The 12445-nt window shown below is 43.0% G+C and overlaps 1 protein-coding gene across 1 annotated transcript in view; it reads left to right on the top strand.

Annotated features, from left to right (window-relative positions):
* The window catches only part of vwa8 (von Willebrand factor A domain containing 8), a 64904-nt gene that overhangs the window by 7387 nt on the left and 45072 nt on the right, over positions 1–12445 (top strand). Inside the window, exons 5-14 of the mRNA XM_068329209.1 lie at positions 5429–5596; positions 6155–6319; positions 6675–6724; positions 6837–6945; positions 7032–7136; positions 7217–7345; positions 8981–9115; positions 9198–9275; positions 10068–10228; positions 10317–10430. Of these exons, the coding sequence (XP_068185310.1) occupies positions 5429–5596; positions 6155–6319; positions 6675–6724; positions 6837–6945; positions 7032–7136; positions 7217–7345; positions 8981–9115; positions 9198–9275; positions 10068–10228; positions 10317–10430 (1214 nt within the window). The remainder of the gene's footprint in view (positions 1–5428; positions 5597–6154; positions 6320–6674; positions 6725–6836; positions 6946–7031; positions 7137–7216; positions 7346–8980; positions 9116–9197; positions 9276–10067; positions 10229–10316; positions 10431–12445) is intronic.

The raw sequence follows: 12445 nt of genomic DNA, 5'->3' as shown, positions 1-12445 counted from the left end.
GACTCCAAATATATTGTTAATACGCTTGTGGATTTCCTGCCAATAAGGAACAATGACTGGACAGTTCCAGAAAACATGATAATGAGCTGCGTCATCCATCCCACATTGCCTCCAGCAGCAGGAACCCCTCCCACATGTCTCTTTTGCAAAGGTGTAATAAAAAACCTAGTAATACTTTTCCAACAGAACTCATGCCAAGTACTCCACTCGGCTGGATTACTGTAACGGACTTTATGTGGGGGTTAGTGGGTCCTCCATTGCCCGCCTTCAACTGGTCCAGAATGCTGCTGCTCATCTTTTAACTGGAACAAAAAAGTACGAGCACATCTCACCGATTTTAGCGTCACTGCACTGGCTGCCCACACATTTTAGGATTCATTTGAAAACCCTTTTGTTTGCCTTTAAAGCCATGAATGGCCTCGCCCCAACTTATCCCTCTGAGCTACTTCACCCGTACACGCCCAACCGCTCTCTCAGGTCAGCTGACCAGCTGCTCCTTATACAGCCCAAAGTCAGGCTGAAGCTCAGAGGGAAATGTGCATTCTCAGTTTCAGCTCCCAAATTATGGAATGGGCTCCCACTGTACATCAGGCAGGCTTCTTCACTGGCTCATTTTAAAACTCTTCTTAAAACCCACCTCTTTTCCCTGGTGTTTGACACCTTTTAGAGTGTTTTTGTGTATTACTTCACATTATTTTGTTTTGATCTGATTTTATTTCTGCTTTTAACTTATTTTAAATTGTTTTATTGGATTTTATTTTGATATTTTATTTAACTGCATTATGTTCATGGTTTTATGGCGCGTCTGTTCTGTTTTTTTATCCAGTTGCTGTGCAGCACTTTGGGAGCCTTGTTTATTTAAATTGTGCTTAATAAATAAAGTGGATTGGTGGATTGGATAGTCGAGCAGGTTGAAATCTATTGTATGAGGCATATTCTTTTCCAAGCATCCTCGGTTATGATAAAATAGCCTTATTTTTCCAACTTTTATATACCAGGTATTTTCTGATTTGGGATGGAGTATAACTTTATATACGTCATTTAGAGATAATGTTAGCACACGGAGATTCTGATTCTGACAAAAGAATTTTCTTAATTCCTGTTTGTGTTTTACCTAAATTTGGTCTCAGATTTTGGTTGAAATAGTTTCTAACTGAAAGATATCTATAGAAATCTTTTTGTTCCAGGTCGTGTCTTTTCTTTAGGTATTCAGAGCTATGGGATGTCCTCTCCTTAGTAAATCAGAGATAATTTGTTCGACCTTTAGCAGCCCATTTTTAAAATCTGCCATCAGATCTATTTGGAATAAATTTGGTGTTGTAAGCACGCCATCGCAGCAGTTTAACTGAATCATTTCAATTGCAAATTTTCAGTTTCCTACTAGGTTCTCAGCAAGTATTCAGTCTATTGCACTTAAAAAAAGCACCATACGCCCCGTATGGTGACATACGGGACATTGTGACATCGTGAGGGTGACTACAGAGCACCACAGGAGTTCAGCTGTCTAACAGCCTCTGGAAAGAAGCTGCTTTTCAGTCTGGTGATCCTGCTCCAGAGGCTCCGTAGTCTCCAGGAAGTCCAGGACCAGGTCCCTTGTGGTTGCAAACAGTCCCAGTTCTGACAGCTTCTGCACCAGGGTCTGTGGGATGATGGGATTGAACACTGAGGTGAAGTCCAGGAAGAGCAGGCGGATATAGGAGTCCCTGCTCTCCAGATGGGTGAGGGATGTGTGGACCACAGAGGAGATGGCGTCATCGGTGGGGCGGTTCCTCCTGTAGGCTTCTCAAAGCACTTCATGGCTATCGGGGTGATGGCCACCGACCGACAGTCATTCAGGTCCTTCACTGAGTGGCCTTTGGGGATGATGGTGGCAGACTTCAGGCAGTTGGGGACCGTTGCTAGCTGCAGTGAGGTGTTAAAGATGTCTGTTAACACCTCTGCTAGCTGGTGGGAACAGTCCTTCAGCACTCTCCCTGGGATGCTCGCAGTACACAAGAAAATTCCCGACTTCTTAACTTGTGGGATGTGAGTTGTTGTCCTCAGCTGTATGAGTTTGTACATTGGTTGAAGCTCTGACGGTAGATATTTGTGCGTATTAATATGTGGCTGTGGGTTCCATCAGTTACTGGCATCAGACACTCTGTGTGACACGTTGAAGTGATGTTCATGCAAACTAGCAAAGTTTTCTCTTAGTTTGGTGTCGTAGGAGGTGTGTGTGTGTGTGTGTGTGTGTGTGTGTGTGTGTGTGTGTGTGTGTGTGTGTCTGTGTGTGTGTGTGTGTGTGTGTGTGTGTGTGTGTGTGTTAACTAGAACATCCAAGTTTCCCTCAGGGCTGTGTGCCCATTCAGAGCCCTATATTCTGCCATCCATCAGAGCTTAACTTTATACGTACTCTTTCCTTCTTTGATTCTTGATATGTCACACGCTTGTTAATTTAAGTTTTTTTAAAAATCCTTGAACTTTTATATCTTTTTAAGTAAACCAGTCAAGATTATTACATAAATAAATACATATAAGGTGCTGAGACAACAGAATGTTGAGTGATGTTTTCTTCTGGGGCTCAAATAAGCTTTCATACATTAAAAAATACATATGAAATAAAGTTGTGTTTCAAAAGAATTTCTGGGACGCCCATAGAATGAGGTCACAGTCAGTGTGCACTGAAGGTGATTAAGCTGTTTGTGTTTTAGCCACTACTCACAGGGTGCTGTTTAATATATTTTTGATGACGGGCTTCAGTCATGACTGCATGACTGCCATTTTCAGCCAGGAAAAGATTTCTTCAGCAGGTGTCCAACTTTCACTGGCCGTTTCGACCCTAAACGCCCTCTAGTTGCCTGTTTCGACCCTAAACAACCTCCAGTCAGTCCATCATTGATGGCCAGTTATTGCCCATCTTCTCCTGGCCCCCAGCTCTACTCCCCCCATCCTATTCCAGAACCAACAATATTCTCTTTCCACTGGTTTCCCTCAACCACAAGACTTCTGTCTTATTCCCGGTACTCCCAGCTCTGCGAGGGTCTTCTACTAAGACTGTGGTGGGAAACCTGTGCCCCTGCCTCAACTTGGATTAGCCATTAGTCTTTTGTCCCTGCACTGCTCGACAAGGTCCTGGTCCTTGACAGCTTTTTTCCCATACTTCTAACAAACATTCCAGGTTCACTGCCATCTTCCATAATTGTGCTGTTTGGAGAAGGCCCTTATTGGTCCCCTTGGCGCTTTCTGCCCTTGGCTGACGAACTGCATGAAGGGTGCAGGCTGTCTTTTGTTGGACTACCACTTTTTCAGTCTCCTGCTCTGAAATGTCACCCAGTGCACAGGGGACCTTGTCTTGGCTTTTCTCTATCTTCCTTGGCCAAGAGCAATCTTGCATCCCACCAGTATGTGTGCCATGGTTCCTGTGCCTCTGCATAGCCTGCACGGTGGGTCTTCTCTCATTCTCCATCTGAGGAGGTTTGTTGGTGATGGAAGGTGTTGTACATTTCAGGGAATGGGATGTGGAAGAGCTCCATCCTCCAGGGTCCAAGCCAAGTGATCTTCTGATTCAATAGGTTTCACTCTGTCCAGGCTCCTTGTGATCCAAGTTTCTACAATCTCCTCCTCCAGGTGCCAGACTTGCCTTGGATCATGTCTCCTTTTTGCCTTGAGCCTGCGTTACCCCACTGCTGGAAACGATGGATCCGAGTCCTTGCCTCCCTATGAATAGGTCCCCGATGATATCCCTCAGCTTTAGCGCATTTTTCTGATGTGTCAGCTGCCCATTTGCATCCGGATCTCAATGTGACACCCGTGTTTTTGACCTTTTCATTGACATAGTCTTGCACATCATTGCGACCCTGCACTTAGCCACCTTGAACTCTTCGACCACTGGTGATAGGGGCAGTTGTAACTGGCCAGACCTTAAGTATTGCAATGCTAGCGTGAAGCTTGGTGGAAGTCTGAGCTACCTGTGCAGACGTTGTCATGAACATTTAATAGATTTTCAACGAAATCTTGGTATCAGCCGGTGATGAAAGATCCAGGTCTTGAACTTTTGTGGTAATCCTGACCTCTAAATCTTTCTTAGCCATTCTTCTCCCTCTTTCTCTGCCCTGGAAACATTGCTCCTGTCCGTGAAAAAATGCCACATTGTTAGGCACTTTATTAGGTTTTCCTTTATTGATGATATATCTTCCCCTTGAACATGTAGCTGGAACTGGCTTGTCACTTTTCCATTTCTGCACCTGAATTTTCTTGCCATCGGAGCCCAGATTGTCATGTTGTTGAATGCTGTCAGGATTCATCTTGCTTGTACATGGGTTGAACTTGTTGTGGTGAACTCGTACATAAAACCTGTTATTGGAGGTTAGCTTTTGCCAGACTCCACTGTAGGTCTCTATTCTCCTTCCCTGCTGCTGTTATGGGCAGGTTCATTCCTATGAAAAACAGGAGGGGGGACATGGTACATCCCGTTCTGATTCCTCTTTCTGAGTCCTAACACTGTCTTGTGAATTGGACAGGTTTGAACCATAACTCTTATCCTCTGAAAGCACATGTGGTCAGTGACATGGTAATGTTCCAGAGCCCATCCGTGTGTGAATATTATGGAATGGAGACACTGCTGGATACAGGAAATTAGCCTTTTCATGTGGGGACTAAAGTCAGATATCACAATTTCAACTTTTGAATATACAGGTACTGTGGACTGCAGTCATCCCTGAAATAGCCTACAGATTTCTGCGTTTGTACAAAAGTACAATGGCTGCCTGATATTACGGGAAAAAAAGTTAAAAATAGTTGCAAGTGTTGTTTTATACCATTATTTATATTTTAATTCTTGCCTTAATTAGATAGGACAGCTTGAGAGATTTTGGCAGGAAATTTACCTCAAGGTTGCTGTAAATGGGGCACAAGTGCACAATGCATTCCCTTCTTTTTTTTTTCTATGAAGTTTCTACACAGTCAGAAATAAGGTCTCTCGTTGCCTCCCAGCTCTTGCCATCCTGCGTCACTTACATTTCCAGCAATTACCTGATTACAGCGTCTGTTCTGAAAATGGACCGAGAGTTAAAAATGGAGCATCTGGTTCTCACTTTAGCTTTATGAATCTGCTTCCCACACAACCACCCACATATTTACATGCTAACCTAATTATATGGCCTCTTGCTCTGTGGTTCAGACAGCCTAAGTTTCTTGATGTCAGATGTGCCCCACATTGAGGAGCAGAAAATAGGACTTAAAAAAAAAACTGCTGTTTTTTCAACGTATTTTGGAGAATTGAGTAGGATGACAGTCCAACAAGCTGTGGACATTCTATGGGTAGGTATGTGATGCATTTTTATGTGAACTGATGCAATGGGTGGGATAGCATTAAAATTATCCATCTCATAATACGCCTATTTATGATTTATTTTATTAATTAGGCTTGACTTGTGTTACGGGTCCACAGTGTGCTGTCAGGGCTGCGACACAAGGACGAGTCCTGATCCTGGAGGGGCTGGAAAAGGCAGAGAGAAACGTCCTGCCTGTCCTCAACAACCTGCTGGAGAACAGGGAGATGCAGCTGGAGGACGGCCGTTTCCTCATGGCCGCCGAACGTTACGACAAGTTGCTGCAGGTGAGAGCAGCGCCCCCACAAAAAGACAAGTGACCTCAGTCACAGCAATCAGTGTTGAATGAAACGAAATGATTTTGAAGAATAGAATGAGAGAAAAGTTTTACAGTTCTGAAATTTAGTTTCCTATGATGATAATTCTCTGTGGCGTTGGGTTTTATCATTAAACTATACACTTATCGGAGTCTTACACTTACATACACTTTTACTTCACACTCTGTGCTTAACTTGTATTCAAAGGAGAAATGGCCATTGCTATAAATACTGTGTGACATTCCATTAGTCTATATTTAAAATACACTATAAATTACAGTAATCTCTCATTACTCTTGGTTGATGTGTTCTAGGAACCACCCGGGAAAACCGAAAATCTGCGATATAGCGACCAATTATTTATTATTACGTATAATTTAATTGTTTATGAACCCCAGAAGCACATTTGGGAGTCACCTGTAGTATAAGGTCATGTCATAAGGCAGTATTTAGTACCAAATGCCTAAAATGACAGGAGCATGCTAAGTTGTTGTTGAAATTGATTGAATAGTTATGGAATCATTACAGGAACACAGCAAAGAGGAGCTGGACAGTTGGAAGATCGTCCGTGTGAGTGAGGACTTCAGGGTCATCGCTCTCGGTCTTCCTGTCCCAAAGTATAAGGGCAACCCGCTGGACCCTCCCCTTCGGTCACGCTTCCAGTCCAGAGACATCCATTACCTACCGTTCAAGGTCAGCCAGCCGTTCACGTCGCATCGGTTCTCTCGCTCTAAAATTACCCACCGGCTTTTAATTCGAGTGGATTAATCCTCGTAATACCGGGTAAAAAAGCTTTGTTATCTCTGGTAGACAGGAGGGAATATGTGTGTGTGTGTGTGTGTGTGTGTGTGTGTGTGTGTGTGTGTGTGTGTGTGTGTGTGGGTGTGTGTGTGTGTGTGTGTGAGAGAGAGAATGGGTCAATACTCGGTTACGTTATGAAGTCATGAGTTCTCATTCAGCCTCTGCACCCACAAACTTATCATTTTGGAGCACAAATGCTCCTTGAAGAGGTGTTCCACCTTACAGCTATTCTGTCTTTTCTTCTCAGGACCAACTGGAGCTGCTGTACGCCGCAGGACCAAACCTTCCTGCCGAACGGTAAAATAAAACCAAACAGTTTTATTTTCTAGTGCTGCTCACTAGGAAAAAAATATATTTGACATTGCAGATGTTCTTCAGTTTGAATATTTCCTTGTGTCCTGTGGTTCAGAGTATCCCAGCTGCTGTCATTAGCCACAACTCTGTGTTCTCAAGAATCATCCAAGCTTGGCCTTCCTGACTTCCCTGTGGACAACTTGCTTCCTGCCGTACATGTACTGGTGAGAATCTCAGCACGTGAGCTCGTCCTTATTATCCCTGAAAGAGAGGAAAGCACAACTGAAAAGACTTCACTGTGTCATGGCAGAGCGCTTTCCCCATGATGTCCTCCCAGCAGCTAGTCAGCAGACTTTATCCTTACACCAGCATGTTGACCAAGGAGGGCCGTGCTGCCGTGGAGGGGGTCCTCAGTGTGAGTCCACGTGTGAGCCACAAGCCAAAGCAGTTGTAACTGTCCTGTAATGTGCGTCTTCATTTCGGATTCTTCCATAGAGATTCGAGCTTCTAGATGGTCCCAGCCAACCAGCTCCCAGCGCTGTCTTGACTGTATCGTCCACCAGGGGTAGTAGCGGCCTGGCAGATGTCAAATTACGTGTTGCAGACAAGGACGTCACCTTTCAGGTAAGAAATCAAAGTACTGATCTCGTGGTTATCAATATTTATCATCTTGTTGTCCCAACAGGCCGGTTTAACATCAGACAATATTTTCTCGAACCGTCCTATAAGGTTTGGCGGATAAATACAACAAAATAAAATGATACAACCAGCATAAAAACAGTTTTTTCTAAATATAATAATAACTGCGAATCCAGTTTGTATCAACTTTATTAGCAGCGTCCTCATAACGTCACACTAGCGACTGTTTTTTGTTGGTTCTGCTAGCTTGGGAGTTTCAGTTTAGCGGTAATGTATTCTGTGTCAGCGGCCGGAAAGTCCCCTTTAAGAAGGTAGTCATGTGACCGAGGCAAGCATCTCCACAAGCGTCAAGAGTGACTCAGATGTGGAGGAGAGAATCCACTCATTTACTACGAAATGTCGATTAGAATCAGAGCAGAAAGAAGATAGAAATACAATAATCCCTCGTGCATCAACACGTGCGACGTCACCTCATCGCAGATTTTTAGTAGGTAGTCATGTGATACCGTACGCGCATTCTATTGGCTGACGGCATCCAGTAGTGCGCTGCGTTCTATGAGTCTCGGAACACTTCTGTGAGACACAAAAGTGCTTTAAACAGTCTGTCAGAGTGTGGGAAAAGGTAATACAGATAGAAGGTGGTTTAATGTCAGAATGGGGAGGGTTCATAAACGTTTAAATGACTGTAAATAATAAAATAAATAGTTCGTCGATACATCGCGGAATTTCATTTTTGCGGGTGGTTCCTGGAATGCATGAACCACAAGTAACAACGGATCACTGTAATGGAAGGTCTGGATTCTTTCTGTGTGGCCCGGTACCAATTTACCCAGGGACCGGTACCCGTCCACGACCCGGGGGTTGGGGACCACTAATTTATGGCATTACACCCTTTTGGACACACCTTCTTCTGCCTCTCCCTGACACTCATAGCGTTCCTTTTTTTTTTTTTTGTACTTTTCTACAGATAATGCTTTTAATTTTGCGACAATGTTCAGACAGTGAGACTCTGAAATCATGACAGTTTTTATCGCGTTAACCTTCACGTTACGTTATGTGGTCTCCTCTGTCGGTGTGTTTGCTGGAGCGTTGTTTGTGTTCTACTTGCTACAGCTGGGATATACAGGCTGTGTGTGGAAGTGTGTGTGTATGTGTGTGTGTGTGTGTGTGTGTGTGTGTGCGACTGACGCGCTGCTACATCCAGCCGTCAGTCAGCAGTGATCACATGACTGTCCCTTACCCTCCATCAGAGAGTCACATTGAATAATGACTGCTATTTGCCTGCTAGCTGTTTCATGTCTGTGGCAGTTCTTTCAGTGATCCACTAACATAATGTCTGTAGGACCCCCCCCACCCCCCCACAGACCATGTACGTGTCTATTTTTTGCTGAATACTCTGCTGTTTACATCAATTTGACTCCTCCTAATAATATTGGGGCTGATCTTCCAGCCAAAGAATGGTTTCACTTTGATAAACTCTTTGTGGGAATCTCACATACATTTTTGAGCAAACCGTATTTTTTAGTTCCTGGCAGGGTATCAGTGATGCTGATATGTAAAGGAATACTTGTTTGGAGTGGTGAAGATGGTTTTCATAGTGGGTTTGTCTCCACACATCAGGTTCCAGCTGGCACCAAGGAGCTGGGTCTCCCCACCAGCGGACACACCTTCATCGGCACACCGAGCCACTCCCAGCTGATCGCTGAGATGATGCAGTCACACATGGCGAAGGACATGTGTCTGATCGGACCCAAGGTCGCTGACACACAATGCACCACATACACTGGAACACACAACATGTGTTTGGTCTGGATAACAAGGCTTTTGCATTTTTCAGGGTTGTGGCAAGTCAGTGATTGCGAGGGAGTTCGCATCGATGCTGGGTTACAGCATAGAACCCATCATGCTCTACCAGGTAAACAACATCTTTGACTCAAAGTTGTTTTTTCATGAGCAAAAAACATTTATTATCTGGTAAAGAAATATCCCAAGCAAAGTGATGAAATAGAGTGTAATTGGTCATGGTTTTTTTATGTGCAGCCCCATCATGTCCATCTCCTGACCCACTTTATTCAAAGTATTTCAGTACAGTGGTACCTCTACTTACTAAATCAATTGATTCCAATAGAAATTTCGTAAGTAGAAACACACGTAAGTAGAGGTACCACTATATTTCTTTTTCATATATCATCCCTTTTTTAAATTCCTACTTCTTACTTATGATGTTAGCATTCACACGTTCAGACTTTGTTTTGTGTTTACATGCAAGCCTGGTCTCTTGAGTTATACTGTATGTTTGATGGACATCCTAGAAAAGGGATCCTGCTTGCAATAAATTAAAAACACTGGGAGGAGGTGGATTCATGATCAGTAAGCACTGGCTGGTCTTCAGGCCCCCCATCAGACCGGAAACTGACAGCGACTCTGGGATAGGGAGCAATGGAGGTGTCTGACATTAGCTCGTCTTTAGGGATGTATAAACCTGCCCCGTGTGCATCTAATGTAGATGTAATTGGGGTTTCAGGAGTGCCGCGGAGGAGTTTCTTTACATTCGGTTCAAACGCCCAGTAAGACCCCAGGATAAACTAATGACGTGGTCAAAGTCACTGTGACCTCACATTGTCAGTGTAACTCAAGAATCTATCCTTTCACACAAAAACATTCACATAAATAGTGTGAAAGAATAAAAACTATGACCTCCCTCTAGGACATGACCGCCAGGGACCTCCTCCAGCAGAGGTACACTCTCCCCAACGGAGACACAGCATGGAGGCCGTCTCCACTGGTCACCGCCGCCATCGAGGGCAAGCTGCTGCTTCTTGACGGCATCCACAGAGTAAACCTGGGAACGCTCGCCATGTTGTCCAGGTACGCCCAACTACAACCTTTGTAGTTCACTGCTGCTGAGATCTCAGGCTGTAAATAACAAACACGCAGTTCGGTTTCCGTCGTCCAGGTTACTCCACGACAGGGAGCTGGATCTGTTTGACGGGACCAGGCTGCTGAGGTGGGACAAATACCAAGAACTAAAGGAACAACTGCAGTTCAGCGACCAGCAACTGCAGGAGAGGTAACAAACACACACACACACACACACACACACACACACACGCACACGCAGAATTACATAGTGATTAACATACTCACAAATCCTAAATCCTAAGGAATTGTGAATACTGATGTCATGTTTTAGAATAGATAATTACTTTTTTGGGGGGATATTTGTTGAAATGTATGACCAGTGGATAGACCGCCCATGTTATTCCTCTTGACCTCAGCAAGTGGTCACAGTGTTCAACAGCCCCAAATATCTTTGCTACAATTTATATCCAATCGAGGATAAGGGTTATAGAAGTATAAAACAATCCATGCCATCAACATCTAAAAATATTTTCCATATAAATTTGTCAACTCCATTAGATTTTTTCATGAACCTCATTAAATCGGGTAATAGTATGGTCATCTTTATATCCCTGAGGATATAGTCATTGCATAAGCCATTGTGCAGTGTTTTCTACAGGTGGTTGTATGAACACACAGTACACATTGAAGCTTTAAATGGTGTATTCACAGTTTGCTAATTACCGTTAAATTAAAAATACTTCAGGATAAGACAAGGAGTTGTTATTTCTTTATATATTGTCACTTCTAACTGCTTAAAAAAAGCATTTCTTCATTAATCCGAAATGCAAATACAAATTAGTCATCTGCGTCAGTTTCCCGTCAGATAAGCACTGTCAGATGTATGTTTTTGTCATTTTTAGAGGGAAAAAACAAATTCTTTAGTTTTTGTTGTTTAAGTAAAAAAGCAATAATCAGTGCTACGTCCTCCTGTGCCTTATTCACATCAGTAATTTAACACTTATTTAACACACCATAGACGACCTCTACTCAAGAGAGTGCCAAGAGTGTGTAAAGCAGTAACCAGAGCGAAAATGGTTTCTCTGTAGGAAGTAGAAAATAAAACATGTTTTCAGTTATTTCACCTTTTTTTTTTTGTTAAGTACATAAGTCCACATGTTCATTCATAGTTCTGATCCCATCAGTGAGAATCTACAACGTAAATAGTCATGAAATTAAAGAAAACGCTTTGAATGAGAAGATGTGTCCAAACTTTTGGCCCGTACTGTGTATACATGCTTATAAATGCTTATAATTACAAAAATCGATGCTACCTTTTTCCGTGATATAATATTGGGAAAAAAAATGCACTTCCATTCAACAAAAAATATTCACAATTTATCCATTTCTCCACTTAAATTTCAAACCCATAAATCGCCGTTATGTCTCGTGTGAGACTCGCCTGCGCGATTCAGCCCCGTTAAAATCGACTTGCATCAAGAGTAACGGCAACAAGACGTCTGCTCATTTTGCATGCAGCAGTGATAGAGCGTCGAATTAATCTTATATTATCACTATGCCTCCGGAAAAAGATAAAAAAGACAATCAGTGCTTTTTTGGATAAAAATCAATCAAAAATTTATGAAGACAAAGAGACAGATACTTCTGTGGACAGTAAGAACGAAGAGGCGGAAGTTGACAAGCAAAAACTAGTAAAATCCGAGCATTTCTACACCAATGGATGCATGAGTGAGGCACATCGATAGCTATGGAGAAAACTACATGTGTTGCAAGACACTCACACAGCACAATTCTGTCAATGGTATGCACAAATCTGCAAAAAAATCTAAATTTCATGAGGTCCACCTTTACTTGTCATGCTGAACTGAAGTCACATAGGTTGGCCATGGATATCCCCTCACTGCAAGAAGACCGAAAGAGATGCATTCCAAAACCCAATGCCAAGAAGGATAAAGCAACCTTAGTTCTTTTAAAGGTTGTGAAATGGATGGCTGTTGAAGATATACCCTCCAACAGGTTTAAAACTATCATTGAACTCATGCATGACATTGGTGTACCTGATGTGGATCTCCTTAAACAACAAAACATGCATTATGACTCGTACGTCACAGAAAGCCAACGTTTGGATAGTTTGACCGAATTCGCAGAGAAAGAGTTAATAAGAAAAAATTAGGCGTCTCCGGTATTAAGCATCCTCGCACATGAATCAACTGTAAAAGGTTT

The sequence above is a fragment of the Antennarius striatus genome, chromosome 12 (genome assembly GCF_040054535.1).
Source record: "Antennarius striatus isolate MH-2024 chromosome 12, ASM4005453v1, whole genome shotgun sequence".
NCBI lineage: Eukaryota > Metazoa > Chordata > Actinopteri > Lophiiformes > Antennariidae > Antennarius > Antennarius striatus.
The sequence above is the reverse complement of the archived record's forward strand: the minus strand, read 5'-3'. Positions and strand labels throughout refer to the sequence as shown.